Raw genomic sequence first — 27,508 nt, 5'->3', positions numbered from 1 at the left:
CTGGGTGTGGGGGGCGCGGGCAGGGCACAGGCGGGCAGGGTCGGCCTGGGCCCAGGAGGAGCTCCCAGCTGCCTACTCTGCTCCTGTGTTTCATAGGCGGGTGGCCCACTCTGGCCTGTGGCAGGTCTCATTTCCCCCGTGGGTTTGGCTCCTGACACAGACTTGGTGCCCCCAGTCCTGCCCCTCCCTGGACAGGAGTCACTGTTTTGGGGAGTGGAGCAGGGCCGGGGTGCAGGGTGAGGTTCCGGCTGGTGGGGTCCATTTAGGGTGACACCTCTCACGTGTCTCTCTGTGTTTCTGGAAGGCAGGGCCTCTCTGCTGTGCTCAGTACACAGGAGAGGTGGCCGAAGGGTGAAACCTTCCCGGGTGGGGGCAAGGCTGGGTTTTTGGGGGCTGGTCCCAGGCTGGGAGCCTTTCCACCTGTGTCCTGGGGGATGGGGTGAAGCCGTTGTCCTTCCCTGTGGCCTGGGGCTCGTGGGCAGGTGTGAGAAGTTGGCTGAGATCATCTGGCAGAACCGGCAGCAGATCCGCAGAGCTGAGCACCTCTGCCAGCAGCTGCCCATCCCCGGCCCAGTGGAGGAGATGCTGGCCGAGGTCAATGCCACCATCACAGACATCATCTCAGCCCTGGTGACCAGGTGACTGCTGCCCCTCGGCCACACCCAGCCCTGCATGTGGTCGGCAGGGAAGGGGTGGGATGGGGTGGGAAGCTGGGGGTGCTTTGCCCATGGCAGGCTGGTGCTTGAATCCTTGTCTCCCTGGCAACCATGACTGCTTGGTGCTGACCTTTCCCAGCTCCTCTTGTGAGTTCCCTAGGGGCTGCCCTGGCTTCCCCCAGCCTCTGCCCAATGCCAAGGTCATTTCACTGGCTCCCCTCCCGCCTCCCCCCAGCTCTCAGTGGCCTCCCCGGAACAGGGTGTCTGCCTGCCCGGTGCTCTTCCTTCCTTTGCCTGCTGAGCCCCGTGCGAGCCCCCGTCCCTGAGGCCGCGCCTCTCGTGTCCCTGCAGCACATTCATCATCGAGAAGCAGCCCCCGCAGGTCCTGAAGACCCAGACCAAGTTCGCAGCCACGGTGCGGCTGCTGGTGGGCGGGAAGCTGAACGTGCACATGAACCCCCCGCAGGTGAAGGCCACCATCATCAGTGAGCAGCAGGCCAAGTCGCTGCTCAAGAACGAGAACACCCGCAAGTACGCACGTCCCTTCTCGTGTCTGCCCCTGTCCTCAGCCCTGGGAATCGGCGGCCTGGTTCCCTGAAGGGAGCTTCTGGGGTCAGCTGGTCTGTGTGGGGATCCTGGTCACCCTTCTGGCCTGTTCTGGCTGTCAGAGAAGGAATTTAAGGGCGAACTTCTGCAAAGATAGTGTGATTTTGTCCCTTTTAGGAATATGTTCAAGAGAATTTTTTGTATGTTTTATGTTTATTTTTTTACGTGTTCTAAAGCTGATATTTCCTCTCAATGACAAGTTTTTAAGTGCCTTCTGAGTTTCCTCCCACCCCAAGCGTATTTCTGCCCCACGGGCGCTGAGGCCCGTGTGGATTTAGAGCCGCGCCCCTGTCTGCTTCGCAGTGATTACAGTGGCGAGATCCTGAACAACTGCTGTGTCATGGAGTATCACCAGGCCACCGGCACGCTCAGCGCCCACTTCAGAAACATGGTGAGGCTGGAAGGAGACGGGCAACGCAGTGTCCCCAGTTGTCTGAGTCTTTGTCACAGTGATTTTCTCCTTTTCAGTCCCTGAAACGAATCAAGAGGTCTGATCGTCGCGGAGCAGAGTCGGTGACAGAAGAGAAATTCACAATCCTGTTTGAATCACAGTTCAGCGTTGGTGGAAATGAGCTGGTGTTTCAAGTCAAGGTAAAGCCCTTGTTGGTGTGCGTGAGTGTGTGTGTGGGGGACTTTGCATCCCAGAAGAATTGTTCTGATCACCGTTAGTGTCCTCTCTCTGGTAACTGACGAACCAAAAGTGAGAAGACCTCATCCTCAGAACTGTGTCTTTTAGCTTCTGTTGAGAAGGAGCCAACAATGATAAACTGAAGCGGCTGGAAGTCTAGGTAGACAATGAACGAGGAGAAACATCACTCAGGAATCTGAGTAACGGTTGTAGTCAGTTTTAGAAGATGTTTGTACTTGTTGGTTTTTCTCCCTCCTGGAAACATCTCCATGCTCTCCTTCCTCTCTCTGGTGCTCCACGTGACTTAGAGAGCTTACCCCATCCTTCAGAGCTATTTAGTAAAACCTCTTATTGCACCCAAATTGTCTAAGCCTGTGCCAGTGTGGAAAAGTCTCAGTGTCCCTGGGCGGTTCTCACTTCGGGTCCGAGCGCGACATGCGCGGAAACCGGAAGAATGAACATGCGGTGATGGAAGAAAAGAAGAGCAGGGGCAGGACGCGGCGCCGCCCGCGGGGGCTCAGCCGGTGTCCCGTGTCTTTGCAGACCCTGTCCCTCCCGGTGGTGGTGATCGTCCACGGCAGCCAGGACAACAACGCGACGGCCACTGTTCTGTGGGACAATGCCTTTGCAGAGCCTGTGAGTGGGTTCCTTGGGCCTGTGGGCTCGAGATCTTGATGCTGGGGTCATGGGCCTCTTTCGTGTGTCATCCTCAAAAAGCGTAGGAAAACGCCCTTTCTCCTGGTGGGAGGCAGCAGAGAGCGCTCGCAGGAAATGAGAAGGGGCCGGGCTGGAAGGCAGGCCGGTACCCCAACGCCAGCGCCAGCTGTCCCTCCTCTGTGGCTTTGGGACATTCACTCTACCTCCCTGAGCTTAAGGGTCCCCTAAGCGTCTGCAGCACGGGGATGACAGTGCTCCGTGGTTTTCAGGGAGATTACATTAGATAAAACGCCAGGCACACAGACATGCTCCGTAAGTGTTGTTCTGAATCCTTGGGGGAAACCGTAAACGGAAATTGGGACTCGGGTTCCTCGGCAGGGTCCCCGCCTCTCTCCTCTCCCTCCATGGACGCTGCCCTAATTACCGCATAAGCTCCACCTCCTGTCTCTCCCCTCCCACACCCCGTCCGTGGGAAACTGTTTTCCACAAAGCCCGTCCCCGGTGCCAGAAGTGTTGGGGGCCGCTGTTCCAGGGCTTAGACCTCCCAGGAGGTTACTTCAGCGTAGAACGTGCTTCCTGTCGTCTTCCTTCCAACAAACGAGGGCGACATTTAATGTCAGTTCCAGGTTTTAGATTCTGTGATTCATCCCAGGTCTCTCATGAAGAATGAGACGCTTTGTCTAAGGGTGACCACTCGATGTTCTGGGGTCGCGCACACAGGTGCTGTCTGCGAGCCACTGGGGGCCACTCCACGAGCGTTCCATTCCCGGAGCCTCCCAGCAGCACGTTATGGGCGGGCGTGTTCCCAGCAGAGAGGGGTCCGTAAAGGTGTCACGGAGGGGGTTAGGCTTGTTATTTGGGGTATGGAAGTGTGTTCTTCTCTAACATGAACAGTCTTACATTCTCAACAGTTTTCTTGAGAGAATGTTTTTGCTGCAGAGGCGCAACTTTTTAAAAAATGTATTTCTTTTCATTGTTGTTCAAGTACAGTTTTCTGTCTTTTACTCCCATCCCAGATCATCCCCCCCAGTGCTCTCCACCTTGCTCCCATTTCCACCCCCTTAGTTTTTGTCCATGTGTCCTTTGTACTTGTTCCTGTGATCTCTTCTTCCCCCTTTCCCCTGAAATTCCCTCCTGAGGCGCGATTTTTATCAGCAATTCTACTACACTTGGGCGACAAACCCTTAGTTTGAGACTCCTTTTAGGAACTCTCTGCCTTCAGCCTATCCTGATGAGCCCCCCGGACAGGACGGCCCCATCCCCGCTCCCTTCCCCGCCTGTCCACACGCCTGTCCGCACCCCTGTCTGCACGCCTCTGCTCCTGCGTCTTTGGCATCTCCTGCAGTAGGTCGTTGCTGAAGTGTCTCGACTAAATAAGTATAAGCGTTTTTAACATTCCCAGTATGTCAATAACTACTGCGCATCTTGTGCTGGTTTAAAATAAGTGCATACTTGTAGGAATTTATAGGTATATTTTTGCATAAGTCAGTATAACTGCATTGCCATACTGCCTAGCTAAAGACTGAAGGCTGATGCATGGATACCCATCTGTGGAGGTGTGGTTAAATGTACAGGGGAAAATGATATGCATTTGCTGGCCTGTGCAGAATACTCATGGGGGTGTAGACAAGAAACTAGATCACACACCTTTAGGGAGAGGAACTGGGTTGCTAAGGAACAGGAATAGGATAAAAGATTTTATTTGCTAATTTTTAGAGAAAGGGGAAGGGAGGGAGAAAAAGAGGGAGAGAAACACAGATGTGAGAAATATCCATCAGTTGCCTCTTGCACATGCCCCGACTGGGGATGGAACCAGGGGCCTTCTCACCTCAAGAAATGACGCCCACCCAACCAAGCCACACTGGTCAGGGCAGGCCCTCCGTACTTTCAGATTTTTGTATCGTGTAGGATTTCCTATGCAAAAGTATTTCTTTTTCCAAAAACAGTTTTATAATAATTAAAATTAAGTACAACGGCCAAACAGGATGAAAAGCAGTTACTTAAAAATACATACTCCGACCTGTTTTTACTAAACCCTTCGTACTCACAGTGACTCTTCTTCCTTAAACGGTTTCACTCTGAGCTGCAGCTCTTTGTCGGCAAGTGTCAAAGGCAAGGGTTACAGTTGCGCACACACCTGTATGAACACATGCACTCTTGCACACACACACACACACACACACACACACACATTTCTCTCTCTGTACCTAGAGAACCAGTGTTTCGGATCGCTGTTCCCACTCAGTCCAAGTGTAAGGGACAGACCTCGGTCATGTTTTGCTTTTTGTGGCTGTGAGAACATAGGCTTGGATCAGACGCTCACCAGCTCATTACAGAGCCCCGTAGACTGCAGGCAGTCACGCCTCACATTGTGTGCAAAGAGGGTAAAACGAACCGAACCGTCTGAGTTTCCCGGAACAGCATGTCCCAGGAAGGTTTGAATTTTATCCTCAGGCTCAGTTGAGACAAACGTTTGTAACTACGTCCAGCCATTAATGTTTTTTGGGTTTTTTTAATTTGTTGTCTTTTTTGCAGGTTGAGGGAATAAATCATGCAACTCTTTTCTCATGAGGTTCTGGCTTGTGTGTCCCTCCCAGGGCAGGGTGCCGTTTGCCGTGCCTGACAAAGTGCTGTGGCCGCAGCTGTGTGAGGCGCTCAACATGAAGTTCAAGGCCGAAGTGCAGAGCAACCGGGGCCTCACCAAGGAGAACCTCGTGTTCCTGGCGCAGAAACTGTTCAGCAGCAGCAGCAACCACCTGGAGGACTACAGCGGCATGTCCGTGTCCTGGTCCCAGTTCAACAGGGTGAGGGACCGCGGCGGGACCCGCCGGACGCCTTCAAGAGTCGCCCCTCCCCCGCCCTGTGCTTTCCGTCTCCAGTAAAATGTGCCCAAAGTAGTGGGAAGCTGCTGAGTAGACAGACGACCGCATGTTTTTGTGTAGAAAGCCGTCTGTTTGAATACGTCAGTGAGCTTCACGTGCAGCTGTGCTTTTTGTAAAGGAAACAGCAGACAAAGCCAATGTTCACGTAACTCGCGGGAAGTGGAGCTTTGGTGGCGACCAGAGCGTCTGGCGCCGTCCCCCGGATTTGGTGCTCCCCGGTGCGTGATGCGGAGCCGGCCTCCCGTGGGCCCCTGGGCCCACCTAAGGCAGCGCCCATGAAGGGAACTTTTCCTCCGGCATCTGTAACTCAGATGGCACCTGTCACATCTTTGATTTTAAATTTAACTTTCATTTCTCTCCTTAATACCCACCCCCCCACTACCAGTATTTTTAAAGCCCTAATTCAGAGATCTCATCGTCTCTGAGTGTGACCCTTTTGAATGGTGGTGTGTTTGTTGACCAGTCGGCTGACGTGTTCGCAGGCAGTCGGGGGCATTTTGATAAGGGGTGCAGAGAGATCAGATAACTCCGTCTTTCTGGGGGTTACTGGCAACTGCTGCGGGACGGGCCAGTCTCTGTGGCCTGCCCGTGGCATTTAATCCAGTTCACATTTACAGCACCCTGGGCGTCTTGTTAAAACGCAGGCTCTGGTTAAGTAGATCTGAGATGAGGCCTCAAAACTTGCATTTCTCAGAAGCTCTTGGGTGATGCTGCCACCACTGGTTACAAACCCCACATCCGAGAGGGGGAAGGCGCGCGCAGCAGGGTCCAGGGAGGGCACCGGGCTGCTTTCCTCCGCGTGCTTGTCCCGTCTGTCCTTCGGTGTCTGAACCGTTCATCTGGGGAGACTCAGACGGGCCTTTATGTTGGCCTGATTCTGGCAGAGCGGATGTTTGTCTGCCGTTTGAGTTTCCTCGGTCCAAGTGTGTGCAGGTGCCGCTCCGAGTGTTGCCTTTTGCCTCATCGTGTCCTCTTGTGCCTCCGACCAGGAGAATTTACCGGGGCGGAACTACACCTTCTGGCAGTGGTTCGATGGGGTGATGGAAGTGTTGAAAAAACATCTCAAGCCTCATTGGAATGATGGGTAAGAACTGTCATTTCTCAAGTCAGCAATAGAGTAAGAAGGTTGTCTTTCTGGAGTTTTAAAAAAAAAAATCACACTCTGCTTCTGCTCCTTTGACCTCTGTGACCCAGGGCCATCTTGGGTTTTGTGAACAAGCAACAAGCCCACGACCTGCTCATCAACAAGCCGGATGGGACCTTCCTGCTGAGATTCAGTGACTCTGAAATCGGTGGCATCACCATCGCCTGGAAGTTCGACTCCCGTGAGTGCCCCTCCCTTTTCAAGGGTAGAGCCAAGATGGCCCGAGTTAACCGCTTCTGTTGCAAAATTACTTTAACATGGTTTGTTGAGTACTTATTATTCGCGGGGGCCCTCAGTACAGAACAGATGTGTGGCCCTGTGTAAAACCTTACTGAGGAGAACACAAGTCCTAATTTCAAGAAACACAGTTGTGTGACCCAGACGCAGCAATCTGCAGTGCAGTGGCCTGTCCCGAACCTCAGCCGCCTCCCCACTGAAAAGTCCCCTTCATGCTGCTCAACCCGCAGCTCATCCCGGAGAAGCGTTACTTGGATAGACTGGCGTCACTAGCCCAGAAATAACTCGCTGCTTCAGTTATTCATGTATACTGACTAACACAGGGATACCTATGTCCTGGGTCATTTTCACGCCAGAGTGTTGGTTCTTTCCTCTGACCCTCACAGTAAGACGAGTAGCTTTTGAGTATTGTTCTGTTTTGTTGGTTTGACTTAGAGATTTAGTGCCCCTTCGTAGTGCCCGCACGTCCTCTGGCTGTGGACGTGCCTTCTCTCTCACGTCCTTTTGCACAGGGAATCAGGGAGGCGATGAGAAGTGTCCTCTAGAAAGAGACAGAACACCGTTTGAACTTGAAGCTGCCTAAGGGAGGTCACTGGGTCTCCAGGGAGGCGGCGTGTGCATTCCCCGTGGCTCCGAGAAACAACTACTTGCTCTGTAACCTGTGGTCACTCTAAAACGGAGATTTTTACTGGTGCAATTTGAACGGCGATGTTTCGTTTTTAGTATAGGGGAGTATTAAGATCTCCTGTTCAGAAATCATGTTTAGAATGTAACTGTTGTCTTTATCGATCTAGAGGAAAGAATGTTCTGGAACCTGATGCCTTTTACCACTAGAGACTTCTCCATCCGATCCCTGGCCGACCGCCTGGGGGACCTGAATTACCTCATCTACGTGTTCCCCGACCGGCCCAAAGATGAAGTATACGCCAAGTACTACACCCCGGTTACATGCGAGCCCGCCACTGGTAACCATGTTTGCATTCTGCTGTGGGCTTGTCGCGTTCTGGTTATGTTTTCGTTTTTTGTGTCTGTCTGTCTCTCATGAAAACCAGCACAGTTGGCACAGAGTCGTTGCTGTTTGAGCGTCATCCAGGGCAGAGGTAAACCCCGGGCTGTGTTCTTCAGACACACAGAAAATGCACCTACCACTCACCCCAAATATCAAACTGCAGGGAACAAATGGCTTTTAACACAAGCTTAGGTCAGACACACTCAGGAAGGTAACATTTTGCTTTTCAAAACATAGACGGTTTTGTTTTCTGAATGTTAAAAGTATTATAAGTTTATTGGAAAGTTTCCAGACAAGTATAGAAAACCACATATCACCCAGCACTTCTCAAGTAGGGATGAACCACCATAGGTGATTCAGTGAGTGTTTTCCCAGTCTGTGTCGGTGCACACCCTGCTCTCAGTCAGCCGGCCATGGGACGCTTACGAGGCCCTTGCTGCGTGGAGGTGAAAACCTGCGGCAGAAGGGAGACAGTAAAGAAGTAGAGAGATCAGTGCGTGTACGTAGGGCGGGGAGCCGGGAAGACACAGATGCGTGGTTAGAGGAAGAGAGAGGCAACAGGAGGGGCTGGGGGGTGTCTGCCCTGCTGCCTCTGCCTCCTGCCCCTGCTCACCCGGCTCTGGCCGCCCAGGCCCTGCTCGGGGCTCCCAACACGCCAACCACATTTCTGTCTCAGGACTTGGAGAGCGGTCCGGGAGGTTTCCCCAGGGGCGGCATCAGAATAGATCCGAATGAAGTGAGGGCGCTCTGTCTGAAGAGCTGGAGAGAGAGCATTCTAGGCTGAGAGAACGGGCGCAGGAACTCTGAGATGGAAATGAGGTTGCCATGTTTGAAAACCCTCAAGAGGGTCTGGAGTCCCGAGCGGGCTGAGCAGGGAAAGAGGGAGAACAAGGGCGGAGCGGGGCAGGGGCCAGAGCACGTGGGATTGTGCCACACGTCAGCTGCCGGGGTCTGACGTTTTTCCCAACGAGCATTTATTGTTAGGCCATGATTCAGGATCCTAGGATGGGGGGTACCCAGGCCCCCTTTCACCTCCCTGGGAGAAGGATGGAAGACAGAGGACAGGTGGGGTGCAGCCAGTTCAGATCTTCCCAGGAAACATGCCTTCTGCCCGGCGGTCACCCCAGGCCGACACTCAGGCTAAGGGGCAAGGGGACTTGAACATGTGCTGGCACCTTTTGCACGTGGAGACACCACCCCCTTTAGCAGTCACTGCTGCCTCAACGGGGGAAGTCCTGGCTGTTCAGCCGACAGTCCCCAGTCTGGTCTGGCTGGGAGAGCGGCTGTCAGAAGGGGCAGTCGTGTGGCTCTTGATTTCGGCCGTGGTATCTTCTGCCATGTTGCTGACTCCCAAAGACACCCCTGAAGCCGCTCACAGCTCAGTGTGACCCTCAGCCAACACCCTTTTTTTTTTTTAACATAAAAGTATATCAGGCAGAGTTACAGGTCAGTACATATAATCATACAGCATCGTTTTAATGATTGCATAGAATTCCATCGTAGGGCGATTCCACATAACATGGTCCCAGTTGTTCATTTCTTACAGCTACTGGTCATGATTCATATTGAGATAACCTGGTACGCGCCTCTTGTTCAATTTGCTGAGGATAAATTCCTAAAGCACCGTTTAGGGCTTGAGTTCACACTTTTTAAAACATGTGGACACATCCTGGCAGAGCCCCCCTCCAGGAAGCGGCGTCCATCCTCACCCGCCCCTCCCGGGTGTCTGCTCCTCCTCCCGCCTGCCGCAGACTCTGTTCGTCCGTCTCGGGCTTGGCCGTCTGATCGGCACAAAGTGGTATCTCGGTTCCCGTTTCCATTTCTCTGACTCTAGGTCAGGCCAAAACGCCCTTTCATCTGAGGGCAAAAACAATAATAAGTAGGACAATAGGAGCAGCTAACATCTGTTGCATGCTTACTCACACGCCAAGTCCTTTTCCGGGTATATTTTTATGCAGCATCTCATTTACTCCTCAAAACAGGTCTGGGAAGCAGGTGCCATTAATGGCCCCCTTTTACACAGGGGGAACTGAGGCACAGAGAGGTCAATAATTTGTCAAAGGTCACACAGCTAGGAAGAGGCCAAGCCAGGCTGTGAGTTCAGAGGGTCTGGCACCAGACCTGTATTTTTTTAACCTCGACATTATGGGCCATTCGTATTTGTTTCCCGTGAGGTGCGTTCATGTTCCTCGTGTCTTCCTTTTGCAGTTTCTTTTTTACTTAACGATGCGTAAGTAGTTTTTATAGTAAATAAACCCTTTATTACATACAGCGAATATTTTTCTCAGCCGGTCATTGTTCTTTTACCATGTAAGTTTTATTCTGCTGAAGGTTTATTTTGCGGAGCCTTGTAACGGGGCTGCATGGCCCAAGCTGCCCACCTGTCCCCTGAACACATTGCCTCCCTGCCCTAGTGGGACAGTTCTATTTCTAGGTGGGAAAATAAGCCACAATGTTTTTAGATTTATATGCTGTTTTGGATTATATCTGTCACTGCTTCTTTTTGTTAGCACAGCTCATCCAGATTTTTAAATCCTATTTTTTACAGCATTTCTTTGGTTTTTATCTTTTCTGCCCATCTGTGAAATTCTCTGTAGACTGTAAAGCACAGAAAACATGCGATATTATGAAAAGGTAGCCCCTGACGTTTGAAGCCCACGAGAAGCAGGTTAGGACGCCAAGCAGTCTGCAGGCCATGCAGCATGTCACCATCTCAGGCTGCCACGCCCTGCTGACCGTGACGTGGTCTTCACAAGTCCGCCAGAGTCAGGACCAAACTTACTCCCAAACCCCCAGTCCCGGGAAACTAGACTTCACTCGCTGGCTTCACACAGTCACATTCCTGCCACCTCCTTAACCGGATTTCCACAGTCAGCCTTTTAAAAAGCTATACCTATGGCTGACCAGGTCACTGTCGGGTTCCTCCCGTGGCCTGCCACGCCCCAGTGGGTGCCGTGGTGCGTGGAAGGGAGACCCACGCCAGCTTTTCTACCAGCCACAAGGCATAGGCTGTGCTCCCTGGAATCAGATGACCCCAGATGCGGGTGCCTGGATGACAGTCCCTCTCCTAAGAGTAGACACTCAGAGTAACTTCTGTGATTGGCAAGTCCGATCAATTCCTCTCTAATGCTTAGTAGACTTTTCTGGGCGATCCCTGGCAAGTGTCTGTACACCTTCCGCTCGAAAACCCCCAGCAAAAAGGAACAAGCTCTTCCCAAGACAGCCCATTTCTTCTGGGGGACGGTCTAGTCTGGCGACCTTCTCCCTTCTGTCACTGGGGGTTTGTCCTCCTCTCAGTTTGCCTGCTGCTCCCCACCTTGTTCTGTGGGACACAGGGCAAGTCCTGCCCTCCTCCTGCATCTGCGACTGAACTCCTTAGAAGTCTCTTTTCTTTTCACAATTGGTACGTGCTGATGCTTGGTCTCGACTTGTATTGAAGTACATATTTCCCATGGTTTGAAGAATGCGTAAGCACATCCAAGCCAGTGGGAATTCTCTCTTGACTCACAGTTTCAGTGTTGAAACCTCTCTGTGCCAGGTCGTCCTGACAGAGTAAAATGTGAAGTGCTCACATTAGATCCTAAGATAAAATTTCGGGGTCGTATCCTATCCTAAGAAAAGGTGTGATGCATAAGGGAGATTTCATTTTTATTTCATCTGAGAACTTTGGTTCTCATCACCGTTCCCCCCTCGGCAGCTAAAGCAGTGGACGGATACGTGAAGCCACAGATCAAGCAAGTGGTCCCTGAGTAAGTGGTCAGCCCTGGTCTCCTGCCGCCTCTCTCCTCCCCTGGCTGTCCTCACCCCTCACCACCGCCCCCTCCCATTCAGGGGCCCAGCGTTCCCCTCCCCCTAAAACCTGGCTCAGCCCTGGGGCGGGAACTGGGCTTGGTCACCACGAGGCCAGTCCCCAGGGCCCCACTCCTGCAGCTGGAGCCCCGGGCCCCTTGGACGGGTGGTCCTCCTACACCCGAAAAAGACCTACAGGTGCCCCCAGGGCCCCTCCCCAAGTCCACTGCTGCCCCGAGGCCGCTGAGGCTCTGCTCTGCTTCCTCCTACAGGTTTGTGACATCTGCAGACTCCGCTGGGGGCAGTGCCACCTACATGGACCAGGCTCCCTCCCCCGCTGTGTGTCCCCAGGCTCATTATAACATGTACCCCCAGAAGTAGGTCGTGTTCTTCCGGGGCTTCGTGGGGTAGGGGGTGGAAACTGGGCAGCTGGCCTCAGGCTGGACCCCAGGAGGGCTGGCGGGCCAGGAACGCAGAGCTCCTCTGGGTCTGAGACCACCCGACCCAGGCCAGGCTCTGGCATGTGCCCAAGTGGGAGGGAGAGATTCGATCAGATGTTAGTTTGGTGGTGGGCGGAGCGGGGGCAGTTCAGGTGTGCAGCGTAATGGTTAGCAGAGGGCGGGCATTTCAGTCTGAGCCTCCGTCCAGCTAGCGAAGGACTCCACTCCCGAGCGTTGAGAGCAGAAGTGGTTCTCTTCCCGTGAAGCCTGGGCCGAGAGCACAGGCAATCTTGGACCGCTCACCTGCCTGGGCGCGGGGCTCGAGCCAGTCTCTGCTCCTCGTCATTGGCCTCTGACAACCGTTCCCTTCTCCTTCATCTCCTTTTTTTTTTTTTTTTTTAACATTTTTTAAAGAGAGAGGGAAGGAGGGCGAAAGAGGGCGAAAGAGAGGGAGAGAAGCATCAGTGTGTGGCTGTCTCTTCTGTGCCCCTGCCAGGGACTCGGCCTACAGCCCACACTGTGTCCTGACTGGGAATCGAACCAGCAACCCTCTGGTTCTCAGGCCAGTGCTCAGTCCACTGGGCTACGCCAGCCGGGGCCCCTCATCTCTTTTCTTTCTCTCCCAAGCCCTGACCCCGTCCTCGACACCGATGGAGACTTCGATCTGGACGACACAATGGACGTGGCACGCCGCGTCGAGGAACTCCTGGGACGACCCATGGACACTCAGTGGATCCCTCACTCACAGTCGTGACCTCGCATCTCTGCCTCCAGCGCCTCTGTCTTTGCCAGAGGAGTTAACTCTTGTGGATGTTTTAATTCCATGAATCACTTCTCTTTGGAAACAATACTCATAATGTGAAATGTTCATACTAGTTGTGACTTTAGTGTTTCTGTGCATGGTGACACCAGTGAAGGGAGTGTTTGTGTTTGTGTGTTTGTGTGTGTGCGTCTGTGCATTGCGGTGTCCCTACCCCTTGCTGTCCGGGGTGTAGCTGCAGCATTGGGGCCACAGATGAAGGCTGTGGTTGTTCTAACCTTGTACGAAAAGGCAGTTAGTTCCATGAGCCCCGGGACTCGGCCCTGTGTCTCGAGGGAGGCCGAACCTTGACATGTGGCTGTTCGAGTAAGAGAAGGACAAAGGGAGGAGAAAGCACCTTCTCTCTAGTGAGTCTGTGTCACTGTGTCTGCCAAGCAATTGGTATATAACCACGATTGTCTCTGCTTTTCTGCTGAGATGTACAAACTGCCTTTTGACGAGGAAAGTCAGTCCTCCCTCCCCTTGCCCCCACCCCGGAACAGGGGCAGCACGGGAGGACTGTTGGGGCAAGGAGAATCAGGGGTCTTCAGATGGGCGGTGGCCTTTTCAATAACACTCAGCCCGTCGGAACGTTCGATGAACGTTCTCCGTCCCTCCCTTGCTGTCTCCCCCCGCCCCCGCGCCCTTCTCTTACGCAGTTCCTCCTCGTGCACACATGTGCGGGCACGTTCGATGAACTAGAGGGAAGGAGAGGGTCACGTAACGGGAGCTTACAGTGCGGAAGCCCTTTGTGGTGCGGCCGGAGCAGAAGCCCAGCCCTGACTCAGGCACTGAGCACGGTCCCCTGTCGCCCGGGGAAGCTGCCGTCCAGTCTGCCCCGCCTTCCTCCGCACTGGAAGGCTTACTGATAACAGCTTTTTGCAAATGTCGAATGGCGTTTTTGTTTCTAAATTGAGACTTCTTGTTTTCCCCTTCCCACCCTAATTTGACTTCAAAATGCTTCCTTCCTGTGTCAGGTCCTGTGCCACTCATACCCAGGTCACCTCATGTCCCTTCACTGCTCACCCACAAGGCCTTGGGCCGTGGGCGGCAGGAACGTGGTCTGAACCCAGGGCCGGCGTGACCGGCAGGTGTCGGTGCCCACCTGGTGCAGGGCGCTGGGTGTCAGGCATCGGGGGGATGCAGTCAGCAGGAGCGCTAGAGGTGTGGTGAGCTGCAAAAAGAAAACTAAAAGCCTCAGCAGAATTGTGTCCGTAGTTTCTTCTGTAGCTTCTTCATACCAGAAGGAAGGAACGGCTGTGGCAGGCAGGTGGGAAGAGAGGGGAACAGGTATAGCTTTCGGGTTGGGCCCTACAAGGTCACCCCTAGCCCCCTCTCCAAAAGGAGGACATGACCACACTCAGGAGAGAATGGCCCTAAAAACCTTATTTTTATACATGTGAGTAAATAAACATATTTTTTTTACAAAAAGAACTTCTGAACTTATCAGTGTTTTCATGTTAAAGGAGAATATTCCTCTGTAGTAAATTATTTATTGGAAGATAACTTTTTAAAAGCTGCTGTTCGCCCTGGCTTGGTTTCATACACTGATTTATTTTTCTACGCTGGGCAGTAGACTCTCTGCCTCTGAGGAGCCAGTTGATCCTTCCATGGACACCAGCATTGATGTACGATGCTGCTAAGCCCCCTATGTACCCGCCTCAGCGTTAGTTTGAAGCGCCGCCTGTGAGGATAGGTGTGGGGAGGGGGGAGGCGGAAAGGAGGCCTAGCTGTGCTCGGACCGAGCGGAAGGAGCCCTCACCAGCCCCATCACTTGGACTTCCCAACACCCGTCTGTCTGCGAGCGGTGCCCTGGTTGGCCCAGCAGGGGGCGTGGGGGCACCGGGCTGTGAGCTTTCAGATCAGCAGTGGTCCGGGCCCTGGGGCGTGCTGAGGGCGGGGCTCTGCCTGGGCCGTGGGGCAGAGGGGACCGGTGCTGCGTGTGGTTTTCCGTGCTTGTATAGTTGCTGATCCGTCCTCAATTTTCCTTGAGGCTGTGCCCATGGATGGGAGAGATCTCTGACCGAAAGGTGTGCTCGCTCTCTGCATTCTATTTGCTCTCTTCTCCCTGTCCATGAGAACCAGCAGAGGTCATGGTCATGGGAAGCCGTGGCCGCCCCACCTCTCGCCCGCCCCGGACACTCACACGTCATCCGAGTGTGCGACTCCTCGTGTGCTCTGTGCAGGGTTTTGTGGGGGGCCGGGGTGGGGGACAAAGTTAATATAACTTAAAGTGGAAGTATACTTTTTATAATTTTTCTTCTTAAAACTTTGTGAAATCATTTCATATACATATTTTAGTGTTGAGACAGACTGGTCTATAGCTACCAGAAAAGTATTGTGTACAGTTTTACTTGGGGAAATCACAAAATAGTGTATTTTGTGCTACAATAAAGATTTCCTCTGAAGGGACAGCCTTGAGTCCTGTTTTATGTTTTCTTTTTTCCAACAGGTGGCGCGAGAGGGTGGCTGGGTCAGGGAAGTCTGAAGCCGCCAGAGCGGCGCGCGTCTGAAAGGGGAGCTGGTTGGGGGTAGGCTCCTCCAGGCACTGGGCGCCAGCTCTGATGGCGGACAGTGGCGTTTCTTACCTTCCTGCTCATCTGATGCCCTGGACGTTAGATGATAGTCTTCATCCCCTAGCCCCCCAACTGCGCACTCCTGTTAGGAAGCTCACCGTGAAAACGGTGCTTTTAGAGCTCTGAGCGCTGCCTGTGGGGCGAGAAACACTGTTCCCGCCCGCAAGAGCCTCGAGGTCAGGAAGAGGCCGCGTACAGCACCAGGTGCGATGAGACACCCGTTCACGCTGCCGTGAATAACGGTGTCCCAAGGCCTCTATCAAGTACAAAGGGACACAAGAGGAAGGGCACTGAACAGCTTGAGCTGGCTCTTAAGAAACAAATGGGAGGTGAGAAAGGAGAAGGCATTCATTCATTCTCTGAAGTGGGCATGTCACCCAGAAGTGCACCATCATCTCCAGCCCCAACACCAGGGACCAGAGCCATGGCCCGAGTTTTGGCCCCAGAGGGGAGTGAAAGGCTCCAGAACAGAGAGCTTTGGATATCTCCTCAAAGGAACCGACTGCACTTGAAAGGGAAGTTCAGGCGTGCAGGTGTTCTTCCAGACGGCAGAGGTTGTGGGGAAAGACAGCCGGCAGGAGAATGACGGGCTTCATTGGAAATACGGCCTGAGCCGGGGTAGTTTGCTAGAGACAAATGAGGAAAGAGGTGGCCGGGAGGAGCTCTCCTGGGGTCAGAACAAACCTCAAGTGCCACCCTTGAAATGATCCCTTTAAGGAAGCCTGGACTTGATTGGATCGGTTTGTGGAGCAATTTCTCTTCCAGGGCATTGTTGAAATATATATAATCAGCCAATAATTAGTGTAGTTTAAGAGTTGGGTGTGGCCAGGGAAGAGCTCTGTGAAGATCACTGTCACACTAGGGTGACCAGGCCCGCTGGAGTCTGCAGCCCTGATGAACAATAGCAGACCACACTATGGGGTTGGTGCTGGGGAGCAGATACACGTGCTTAAGTGGTCCAGCCACTCACTGAACAAACAATACCATGCCCTGGAAATTTACAAATATGTGGAAATAAAACCGTATGCTCTTAACCAACCAACAGGTCATAGAAGAAATCACAAGGGAAATTAGAATATACTTTGAGATGAATGAAAATGAATACACAGCATAAAACTTATGGAATGCAGCTAAACCAGTGCTTAGGAGGAAAATTATAGCTGAAAAGACATTAAAAAGGAAGGGATAGGGGTATAAGGGGACTAAATGGTAATGGAAAAAAAATACGACAAAAATGAAAAAGAAAAAGGAAAAAATCTCAAATCAACCCAACCTTTCACCTTAAGACACTGAAAAAATTAAAAAACAAGCTAAATCTAGAGCAAGCAGAAGGAAAGGAAGAATAGAGCAGAAATTAGTGAAATAGGGAATAGAAAAACAATAGAGAATATCAGTGAAACCAAAAACTAGTTAGTTTTTTGAAAAAACCAATGACAGTGACAACATTTCACTAAACAGAGAAAAAAGAAAGTGGAGACATTACTACGGATCTTACAGAAGTAAAAGGGTTACTATAAACAAATATATGCCTATATATTGGATGATTTCAATAAAATGGACACATTCCTAGAAAGACGAACTACTGAAACTGACTCAAGAAGAAATAGATCATCTGAATAGTTTTATAACAAAGTGATTTTTTTTGTAGGTACTATTAAAAACTACCTACAAAGAAAAGCCCAGCCCCAAATGGCTTCACCACTGAATTACACCAAACACTTAAAGGATCCCAATTATTCTTTTGATAAAAAAAACAACAATAAACTGTTTTATTCTTCCACTTCAGAGGTAGAGGACACACCTGTCCTTAAGAGTTTAGCATTTTCACAGAGAAAATTGCCCCTGTGTCACCTAAAAGGAATGTTCTTACACAGATAAGGAGGTCCATCGAGTTGTGCAATGACTTGAAACGTACATCTCTCAGCAAGTACGTGCTGCCTGGCTGCAAGCCGCCTGTGTTCCTGAAAGCTGTGTATTTCAAGTTCCCGTTCTCTTTCAGATGTGGAGATCCATCATCTGGCTGCTGTCCGGGCTGCTTCTCTCAGTGAGTTCTCTAACAAAGTCTCTGTTTAATTCTTTGTCAGCCTTTTTCTTTGGTCTCGGCCTCATCCGCCTTTGAAGGTCACTTTCAGTGCACAAAGGACACATCAAGATAATGAAATGATAACCCACAGAGTGGGAGGAAATATTTGCAAATCATAAGGGACTTGTTTGTAAAATATATAAAGAACTCCTACAACCTAATAAAAAAAAACAATTAAAAATGTGTAAAGCATCTGAAAAGACATTTCTCCAAAGAAGCTATACAAATGGCCACTACACACTTAAAAAGATGCTTAACATCATTAGTCATCAGGAAAATTAAAATTAAAATAGACTAGGCCCTGGCTGGTGTAGCTCAGTGGATTGAGCATGGGCCTGCGAACCACACGATCGCGGTTCGATTCCCAGTCAGGGCACGTGCCTGGGTTGCAGGCCAGTTCCCAACAGGGGACTCACGAGAGGCAACCATACATTGATATTTCTCTCCTTCTCTCCTTCCCTTCCTCTCTCTTAAAAAAAAATAAATAAATAAAATCTTTAAAAAAATTTAAAATAGACTCAAGTCACTTCACACCCCACTAGGATGGCTAGATCAAAAGGTCAGATAATAACGAGTGTTAGCAAGGATGCAGAGAAATCAGAACCCTCACATACTGATAATGGAATGTAAAATGATGCAGCTACTTTGGAAACCAGATTAGCCATTCCTTAAAGAGTTTAAAAAGAGAAAGAGAGAGAGAGAGTTGCTATATAACCCAGCTAGTCCTCTCTTGGGTCTCCATACAAGAAAAATTAAAACATATGCCCTGAACTGGATCGGGGGCACACTACCACGTAGAAGAACCTCAGAAACATTGCCCTAAGGGGAAGAAGACAGACACAAAGACCGTGCGTCATATTCCATTTATGGGAGATGTCCACAGTGGGCAAATCTATAGAGACAAAGTGGATTTGCGGTTGCTTAGGGCTGGGGTGGGCAAGGATGGGAAGGGACTGGGGGATATACCTAAGGGGTGTGGGGTCACTTTTGAGGTGACAAAAATGTTATAAACTGATTTTTGGGGTTCCACGTAACTGAATGGGATCTGTCCAGAAAGTATCCAGTCATGTACTATACAAAATAGAGATATTTATTGAAAAAGATACAAGCTACAAGAAACATTGTACACAGGACGGTGACACCTCAGCCCCCTTCAAAGTAGGCACCTTGGGACCTCACACAGTTCCCTCAGTCGCCATGAGCTGCCCTGGCATTTTTCCTGAATCTCATCAACGGTCTGAAATCTCTTCCCTTTCAAAGATGACTTTGACTATCATGTGTCATGTATTTTGAGAACTCATGTGTGCGACCAGCTCGGCTACAAAGGGGAGTGAGATTGTTTTTTTGTCTTTGGCATCTCCCAGCGGACTGACTGGGATGCACATCGCATTCTGGCATAATGTTTATTCAGTAATAAAAGTGTTTTCTTTCTCTACCACCTTGGGGGAGAGGATTTCTGGATTGAGAGAAAATGTTGGTTTTTAACAGTTCTCAGGCTTGAGTCTGCTCCAGGATGGGGTGTGCCCGGCCCCAGCTGAAGCTGCTTAGCTGCTTCCTGTCACTCTTTTCCACAGTCAGCTTTCTCTTCCTTCACCTGCACAAGTGTGAGGACCACGCTATTCCAGCCCCAGCTTCCCACTGCTGCCAGCTCCGACCAGCACCCAGCTTGTCTTTCCTCAGCAACCTGCTCCTTTAAGAGCACCCCCAACCTCAGCTCCGCCCTCAGGCCCAGTGGCCGGATTTCCCTGTCGCGAGGCCCAGCCCTTTAAAGCCATGGCTTCACCTTTCTGGCCGGCCTGTATGTAGAGATCTAAGTGCTGAGGGGCCTGGATGCTGGGAGTGGGCATCAGTAGGCTGTGACAGGTGCACGTGGGACATGAGCCACTGCCCAGGGCTCAGGAGGGACACACAGCAGGGCAGGGTGGACCCTGGGACGAAGCAGAGCCACTAGGAAGTGGGCAAGATCTCGTTCAATAAGCAGCCTCTGTGTGCCAGGCACCGTGGCAAGCCCTCTCTGCACCTTCTGAGGGGGTATTATATGCCCATTTGACAGACAGGGGGACGGAGCCCAGAGCAGCCGCTCAAATTACATACAGATAACAAGTGGCAGAGCCGGGATCTGAACTCAGGTCAGTGTGGCGCTAAAGCCTGCTGTTCTCTCTGCCTCATCTGCCTGACAGGAGGTCCTGGCTTCTCCCCAAGCTTCCTGTGTTCTTGGTTTTCCTGTGCCGGTGGAATGGGGGGCGGCGGTAAGAAATGAGTTATCCCTTGCGCCCCCAGTACCAGCGCTCTTGTCCCTTCCTCTGCCCAGGAGCTGCCTGGAGATGCTGCTGCTGCTGCTGCTGTTTCCGCTGCTGCTGCTGCTGTTTCCACTGCTGCTGCTGCTGCTGCTGCTGCCGCCACTGGCCGGGCTCCGGCAGCAGCGGTCCCCGGGGCCCGGGCTGGCCTGGCTGGCCTGTCTCCAGCGCCGTGTGGCATGGGGCGCCCTGTGCTGGGCAGCTGCCTGGCAGCGGTGGAGACTGGAGCAGAGCACGCTGCATGCGGGCCAGAGCCAGCAGCAGGCCCTGAGGTGGTGTCTGAAGGGAGCCCCCAGCCCCCGCTGCCCCCTCAGGGGGGGCACAGGTGTGTTTTCCAGGGTCTGGGCAGGTGGTCCAGACAGAAAGAAATCACACGGGACAGTCAGACTCCACCACCTGAAGACCCCTCTTCCCACCCTCTGCTGCCAACCCAGAGAGGCCTGTCCCAGACACCCTCCCCGGGTTCAGGGTGGGTTTTCCCATCCTGGACCCTGGTAGCCCCTCCCCCAGGCCTCTTCCATGTCACTGCATGTCATTCCACGTCCCTTCCTCAACGGTCTCACCAATCTTGCCTGAAACTCCTGGGAAACTCTGTGGCTTCCTGACCCGTTTACGGTGTCTTTGGGGCTACAGATATGAGCACCTTCCGGAGTCATCTCCCTCTGACCAAGGCCAGCGAGGCGCAGGAAGAAGAAAGTGGGGAGCAGCTCCTGCCGCCTACCCCAAAGCAGCACCACGGGACGGCCTCTCTACAGGTAAACAGCCCTCCCCTGGACCCCAGCTTGCAGGCACACCCTCCTCTCAGGGTGGGCAAAGAATCCCCAGACCGGGGGCTCCTCGGGGTCTGGCTCAGGCGGGGGGCCAACACCCTGTCCCTTCTCCCCTCAGGCCACCTTGATGGGTCTGGCAGCCCTGAACAAGGCCCATCCAGAGGCACTGGCCCCAGGAGGCACAGCCTGTTTGACTGCTACATCCCCCTGGCCCAGCCCCCTCCCCTGGCCTTGGCGTGTCCCCAGCCAGGGGAGCCCCCCTGGAGTTAAGGACCCCGAGGCCCTGCTGCTGGAAGCACTGAGGTCCCCGGGGCTGCGGGTACTGGAAGCTGGGACAGCAGTCGAACTCCTGGACGTCTTCTCGGTCCTGGGGGCCAACGGCGAAGCGCTGGCTGAGGCACTAGCTTCCAGGGGCCCGGGAGCACCTCTGCCCTGGCGGGCAGCTGAGCTGCGGGAAGCCCTGGAGCAGGGGCCCCGAGGGCTGGCCCTGAGGCTCTGGCCAAAGCTGCAGGTGGTGGTGACTCTGGACGCAGGAGGCCAGGCCGAGGCTGTGGCTGCCCTGCAGGCCTTGTGGTGCCAAGGGCTCGCCTTCTTCTCGCCTGCGTACGCTGCCTCTGGAGGTCAGCAGGACTTGAGGGTGGTGAGCGGAAGGGCAGGGGGCAGAGGGCACCCAGCTAGTTGCCTCGGAGTGAGCCCTTCATTATTATCTCATTTAATTCTCCCAACACCCTGTGTATCCTCCCAACACCAGCAGCTCCATTTTACAGAGGAAGACACAGGCTCATAGAGGTTGCACAAATCGGCAGAGCACCAGCCTTTACCCCCAGGTGTGCCACATCCAGAAGCGCTGCCTCTTCCCAGTTAGAGCCCTAGAGGCCGGCCATGTGCTGAGCCTGGGGGAGCCACGAAGGAGCGGGTGGAAGGGCAGCAGTGGGATCAGGTGCTCAGAGGATTGAGGCGCAGGGCCTGGGGTAAGGGCCTAGCAGGAAGCCTCAGCACCACAAGATGAAGAGGCTGCTTGCTCCCCGCAGGGGTGGTGGGCCTGAACCTGTGGCCAGAGCAGCCTGGTGGACTCTACCTCCTGCCCCCTGGTGCTCCCTTGATTGAGCTGCTCCCAGTCCAGGAAGGAGGCCAGGAAGAGACTGCCAGCACCATCCTGCTGGCCGAGGCCCAGAAGGGCAGGGAGTACGAGCTGGTGCTGACTGACCACGCCAGCCTTACCAGGTGATGACCGGCCTCCCCGAGGCCTCCTCAGGCCCTCCAGGACCCCACTGAGGGCAGGGGCGTGAGCTAATGGGTCCTTGGGCCTGACTCACCCCTACCCCTACCCTGCCAGGTGCCGTCTGGGCGATGTGGTTCGAGTGGTTGGTGCCTATAATCAGTGCCCGGTCGTCAGGTTCATCCGCAGGTAGGTGACTTCCCCGGAATCTGAGGAGCTGTCCTCGTGCCCTGGGCCCCTCTGCCTCCCTCTCCCTTCTCTCTAGGCTGAGCCAGACCCTGAGTGTGCGAGGAGAAGACACTGGTGAGGACGTGTTTTCTGAGGCCCTGGACCGGGCTGTGGGACAGTGGCCAGGGGCCACGCTGTTGGACCATTGCTGCGTGGAGAGCGGCTTTCTGGGTAAGCTTCCCTATCAGCTCCTGCTCCTCATTCCCAAGCTGGCTGCCCCTCAACCCATAGCCATCCTGCTGAGACACCTCCAGGAAGAAGGGAAGACCCAGCCTCCTTAGCTGCTCCTAACAAAAGTCCTTCCCCAGGTCTAACTCCCATCCCTCCGGCTGCAGTCTCTCCCCATTTCCTTTCCTGCCCTGTTTCATATTCAGGACTAGGCCCGGGTTCCTCTCCATTTCCCCACCTGCGCTCCAAGCAATGCTTGTTTCCCCAGAAATCTCAGAGTGGGGAAGGGAAGCACAGAGCGAGGAGCGGATGTGGGGCTGGGGGGGGGAGAGGCAGTGGGCGTGGCTTTGGAAGTGGCCTCGTTCACAGTAGTGCTGTGTGTGGGTTTGTCTGCAGACTCCTCTGGGGGCTCCGCTCCCCACTATGAAGTGTTTGTAGCCCTGAGGGGGCTGAGAAACCTGTCTGAGGAAAATCGAGACAAGGTAAATGACACAAGGACAGGATCTGTCCCTGGGACTGCGTGTCCCCTTTGCTCTGCATGCCCCCAGGTGCGGTGGACACAGCAGAGTGACGGGGAGGTCGGGCAAGGAGGGGGACTTTCCTGGGGCTTGGGGAAGGGCGGGATGAGTCCCACAGACGCGCACGTGTCCACATGAAACTCCTGCCCACACGTACGCCAGGCACTGTCGTGGGCGCCTCCTCCACACCCCACACAGCCGCGCACAGGCATCACTCTGCCCTTCTGTTCTCAGCTTGACCACTGCCTCCAGGAAGCCTCTCCCCGCTACAAGTCCCTGCGCTTCCGGGGCAGCGTGGGCCCTGCTGGAGTCCACCTGGTGGGGCCGGAGGCCTTTGGGGCGCTCCGGGCAGCCCTGGTGGCCCGTCCCTCGTCTCCCTTCCCTCCCGAGATGCCCCGGGTCCTCAGGCACAGGCCCCTGGCCCAGCTCCTGCAAAGGAGAGTGTTGTCCTGAGCCGAGGCCTGCCCACTGCCCCCCACCCCCCGACCGCCGAAGTTGCCTCTCTCTTTCCTCTGGGGCTTCTCTGGATGGGGAGCCGTCGGCCAGGGTCTCTGAATCTGTCACCTGTCGGGCTCATCAGAGCTGCCGGGCCTCAGGGAGGTCCGACCTAGTCAGCCAGGTCTGAAGAGCGACTTCGGGGTGTACCAGATACCAGCAGTGCCCTGCCCGGAGCCCCCGGAGCCCTCTCTGGAGGAAACTGCTGGACAGTTCCCACACACGCCAGAGGCTCCGGTGCCTCTCAGCCCAGCACGCTGGGCGGGCCGCAAGTGTCGGGAATTAAGGTTCCCAGGAGCGACTTTCCGTGAGCGAGGAACAGGAACTGCGAATACGCACCTCAGCTTCATTGTCCTGCAGTGCGACCTCCTGAAGTGCATTCTGCACCAGCTGCCCACAGGGGTGACGGTTAACACAGTTCTTGTGCTTTCCTCCCGTCCTTCCTGTCCCCACTGCCGTATGTGTTTTCTGGGATCACCTCCCAAATAAACCTCTTGCACCCAGATTCTTGACTCAGGGGCTACTTTGGGGGAAACTGTAGTGGTCCTTGTGCTCTGCTCCTGCTGCAGCCTGTCACCTCCCATGTCCAGGCTTTCCCTGCTTTCTCCGAGGGGGCAGGCCCTGAGGGCGTGTGCCCCCAGGAGCCCTCGGCCCCCCTGCGATGGCCTAGGTCAACCCAGAAGGCACAGACCTCCTCCTCCTGCCTCTCTCCATCCCAACCTTAACCCAAATGTGAGGGCCTTGCTTGCTGTCCAGCCACCTCCCTCCTCCGAGGGAAGCCACAGCCATGAGGCCCACATCCCACTACCCCTCGTGGGTTAAGCACCGTCACCTCCAGGTCTTTGCTCAAGGTGTCCCTTCAGCAGAAGTAGAAATCTTTTCCAGGAAGGCCTTTCCAGAGTCCTTTCTCCCACTGAGCTACCAGACAAGCCGGGGCACATCCCCACCTGGACTTTGGAGTTCCTTGAAAGCTGGGCATGTCCCATGCCCACCGTGGCTTCAGAGTCCAGTGAGGCCTGACGTGGAGCAGGTGCTCCGTAGACAGGGCCCTGAGTGAGGGAGACTGCAGCATGGTGGCGCCCTCCCTGCCGACGGTGGGACGGAACCCCGCCCGTCCCCTCCAGCAAGAAAGCTGGTGAGGTCCAAGGATAACAACACCAGCTGCTTTTCTCCCCACTGCCGAGGATCAGTTGTCAAGGCTCCCCATCTTGGAGGTTAGTGGGAGGAAGGGGCTGAGGGAGGAGGAGACCAGCTGAGAAGGCTTCTTCCACAGACGAGGGCGGCCCTGGAGCCTGGCAGATCCCAGAGGCAGAGACGAGGAGCAGAGGGAGGGAGGCCCGCTGCCTGGGTGCCCTCCCCACCCCCGCACACCCTGTGGAGAATGGGTTTCACAACTGCCTGCTCTCCTGACCCTCATTAGCAGCTGCCCCTCCCCACATCGTCCCGGCTAGCGCCCCAGCCTGGGCCTCTTTTGTGATCCCAGATTCCTAGGTGCAAGGTGGCCTCATTAGTGCCTGGAGACCACCCATCTCCAAGGAGCAGGCAGACAGACAAGGGGGGCACCAGAGGCACAGAGATCCTACTCCAGCCTCTGGGTGCCTTGGCGGCCATTCCTTGGGCCCAGCCTGGAGACGGCCGCCCTGCGTGAGGCTAATCTTAGACCTGCCTTTGTCTGGCCCCAGAGTGGACGCAAGTGCCTGTCTCTCCCCCGCCACCTCAGAGCACTATAAACCCCAGGCTCCCGGGAGCTAGTAACAGTCGACAGCCTCAAAGTTCCTAGCCACCTGGACCACTGCAGGCGACACCATTCCCTGCTACTCCACTCTGAGAGCAGACACCATGAGCCCTCCCTCCACAAAGGTAAAGGCCCAGGGGTGGAGGGGACGCATCATTCCAGGGGGCAATGAGAATGCTTGCTCAGGGGCTGGGAGAAAGGCTAGAGGTGTCTCCTGTCTTGGTCTTCTCCTGTGTAGGCTCTGAGGTAAGGAGGGGACCGGGTGGACCCTTGGCAGAGAACCCACCTTGGTTGACATTTGATTGTGCCCTGTTCTACTGAGAGCTTGTGTTTATTGAGCACTTACTATTCATCAGGTGTTGGGCTTGCACCCATCCTCTCATTTTATCCTCCCAGCAGCTCTGCACAGCAGGATTTAGTTAACACCCAATTTGCAAGTGAGGAGGCTGTGCCCCTGAGGGTAGGGAACTGGCCCAAAGCCCAGTTCGGTGTCCCCTGCAAAGGAACAAGACATCTTGGGTCCTGCTAGTCCTCGATTTAAACGAGTTCACCACTGTGGGAAGGGGAAGCGGGACTAAATAGGGCCTGTTTCCCTATCCGAACTTCCAGTGCAGACAGACTCTGACACACCTGTTTTCAGGTGGAGCGGCAAGCACTCTAATGGGGGTACAGCGAATTAGGGATACCCAGAGGAGACAGGATTCATTCTGGTCAGGGGGTCTCGAAAGGCCTCCTGGAGGAGACGTTGTGCTGAGATGTGAAGGATGAGCAGGTTAAAGGCCAGATGAAACCCTCTACAACCCTCACACAACATTGCCAAGAGGCAGGAAAAAGGGAGGGACGAAGAGGGAGGGGCGCAGGCCAGGAGGTGGCGCGCAACCACCAAGCCAAGGCCTGGGTGGATGGACTGGAAGCGGGCGCGGCGGGAAGGCCCACAGCACCGGGTCTCCACCTCTCTAGGTCTCCTGGGTCGCCGTGACGCTGCTGCTGCTGCTACTGTTACCACCTGCGCTGCTGTCGCCCGGGGCAGCGGCGCAGCCCCTGCCCGACTGCTGCCGCCAGAAGACGTGCTCCTGCCGCCTCTATGAGCTGCTGCACGGCGCGGGCAATCACGCAGCCGGCATCCTCACTCTGGGCAAGCGGCGGCCCAGCACCCCAGGCCTACAGGGCCGGCTGCAGCGCCTCCTGCAGGCCAACGGCAACCACGCAGCCGGCATTCTGACCATGGGCCGCCGCGCGGGCGCAGAGCCAGCGCCGCGCCCCTGCCCCGGGCGCCGTTGTCCCGCGGGGGCCGTCTCTTCTGTTGCTCCTGGGGGACAGTCTGGGATCTGAGCCTGTCCCTAGGCTATGACCTGGCCCTGCCCTCTCCCCAGTGCACTCCCGATATCAGCCCCCAGAAAAAAAGGGCAATAAAGACGAGTTTCCCTTAATGTGGCTGGTCTCTGTTCCTGTGTTGTGGAGTCCCGTCCTCCAGGGGGCGTAAGAGTTTTGCGAACTATAAAGAGCCTGAGAGCCTGGAAGCCCGGCTCTGGGACACCTCAGCTTGGGCGTCGTTGAATATGAAACACTCCTGGATAGGGAACCCCAGAGCCAGGATCCATGCAAGGTCTTGGGGTGCGGGCAAGACCTCAGATGTGCGTGCTTGGATGGGAGGATGCGGGACACATCTCTCGATGCTCTGCTGCATCCAGCCTTTACCTCGAGAGAGGAGAGGGAGGGGAGCAAGAAGGGCTGCCCAGAGGAGTCCCGGCGGGGGAAGGGTTGAGGGTAGAGCCCGTGGAGAAGGCAGGGAATATGAGGTTCAACATGAATCATCCAGAGTGGCTGCAGCGTGGGGTAGAGAGTGTGGAGAGAGGTGAGGCGCTGGAGGGGAGGCGGTTAGGTCGTGCAGCCAGGATGGTGAAAACCTTTACAAGTCATCAGGCTTTGCACTTTATTCTGTAGGTAGCTGCAAGTCACGAGTTCTTATGGCAGGGATGGGGCAAGATTTTCTTGCAACTTTAAGTGGAACACACCAGTTACGCTTTGAATCGTGCCCCCTCCCCAAATTCATGTGTTGATGTTCTAATCCCTGGGACTTCAGAATGTGACCTTATTTGGAGGGTCATTGCATATAATTAGTTAAGATGAGGTCATATGGGAGTGGGGGCAGAGTTCTTATAAAAAGGGGGAATTTAGTCACAGAAATGCACGCAGGGAGAATCCACTTCAACATAAAGGCAGATGTGGGTGATGCATCTCCAAGCCAAAGGTCGCCAGCAGCCCACTGGAACCTAGAGCAGAGGGATGGACCAGGTTTTCCCTCACAGCCTTCAGAAGGAACCAATCCTGCCATTATCTCGAGCTTGGACTTCTGGTCTCGGGAACTGTGAGACAATTTTTTTGTTTAAGCACCCAGTTTGCGGCACTCGGTTACAGCAGCCCTAAGAAGCTCATACAGCACCCAAAAGTAGAAACGCAGCCAAGATGTGACTCTTTTAAGCAATCTAACATCCCAGATAGTGCTGGGTTCAAACTCTGTGGGGAGAAGGGCATGGGCAACTGGCATGTCCCCCCACGACCATCTTTCCGC

The 27,508-nt window shown here is 54.3% G+C and overlaps 3 protein-coding genes across 10 annotated transcripts in view; all 3 read left to right on the top strand.

Moving 5' to 3' along the window:
* STAT5B (signal transducer and activator of transcription 5B) overlaps positions 1–12,916 on the top strand; it is a 55,131-nt gene extending 42,215 nt beyond the window's left edge. For all 8 annotated transcript variants that reach the window (XM_053659892.1, XM_053659854.1, XM_053659888.1 and 5 more), the window contains 12 exons: positions 483–638; positions 1,008–1,187; positions 1,566–1,653; positions 1,731–1,853; positions 2,434–2,526; positions 5,145–5,351; positions 6,419–6,513; positions 6,624–6,754; positions 7,605–7,775; positions 11,517–11,568; positions 11,881–11,985; positions 12,676–12,916. In XM_053659892.1, coding sequence (XP_053515867.1) covers positions 483–638; positions 1,008–1,187; positions 1,566–1,653; positions 1,731–1,853; positions 2,434–2,526; positions 5,145–5,351; positions 6,419–6,513; positions 6,624–6,754; positions 7,605–7,775; positions 11,517–11,568; positions 11,881–11,985; positions 12,676–12,802 — 1,528 coding nt within the window. In that variant the 3' untranslated portion in view covers positions 12,803–12,916. The remainder of the gene's footprint in view (positions 1–482; positions 639–1,007; positions 1,188–1,565; positions 1,654–1,730; positions 1,854–2,433; positions 2,527–5,144; positions 5,352–6,418; positions 6,514–6,623; positions 6,755–7,604; positions 7,776–11,516; positions 11,569–11,880; positions 11,986–12,675) is intronic.
* Positions 12,917–19,257: 6,341 nt separating this feature from the next.
* Positions 19,258–23,706, top strand: GHDC (GH3 domain containing). The gene is made up of 9 exons (XM_037129790.2): positions 19,258–19,635; positions 19,818–20,128; positions 20,437–20,558; positions 20,692–21,193; positions 21,605–21,797; positions 21,910–21,981; positions 22,058–22,191; positions 22,585–22,670; positions 22,941–23,706. Exons 2-9 carry the CDS (start codon positions 19,831–19,833, stop codon positions 23,157–23,159), a joined length of 1,626 nt encoding a protein of 541 aa, XP_036985685.2. The 5' UTR covers positions 19,258–19,635; positions 19,818–19,830; the 3' UTR covers positions 23,160–23,706.
* Positions 23,707–24,288: 582 nt separating this feature from the next.
* Positions 24,289–26,289, top strand: HCRT (hypocretin neuropeptide precursor). Its single transcript, XM_037129678.2, has 3 exons — positions 24,289–24,415; positions 24,884–25,061; positions 25,897–26,289. Exons 2-3 carry the CDS (start codon positions 25,041–25,043, stop codon positions 26,266–26,268), a joined length of 393 nt encoding a protein of 130 aa, XP_036985573.1. The 5' UTR covers positions 24,289–24,415; positions 24,884–25,040; the 3' UTR covers positions 26,269–26,289.
* Positions 26,290–27,508: the final 1,219 nt, after the last annotated feature.

The sequence above is a fragment of the Artibeus jamaicensis genome, unplaced genomic scaffold, assembly GCF_021234435.1.
Source record: "Artibeus jamaicensis isolate MK-2021 breed Jamaican fruit bat unplaced genomic scaffold, CSHL_Jam_final contig_2259, whole genome shotgun sequence".
In the NCBI taxonomy this organism is placed as follows: domain Eukaryota; kingdom Metazoa; phylum Chordata; class Mammalia; order Chiroptera; family Phyllostomidae; genus Artibeus; species Artibeus jamaicensis.
This window is presented reverse-complemented; position numbering and strand designations above follow the sequence as displayed.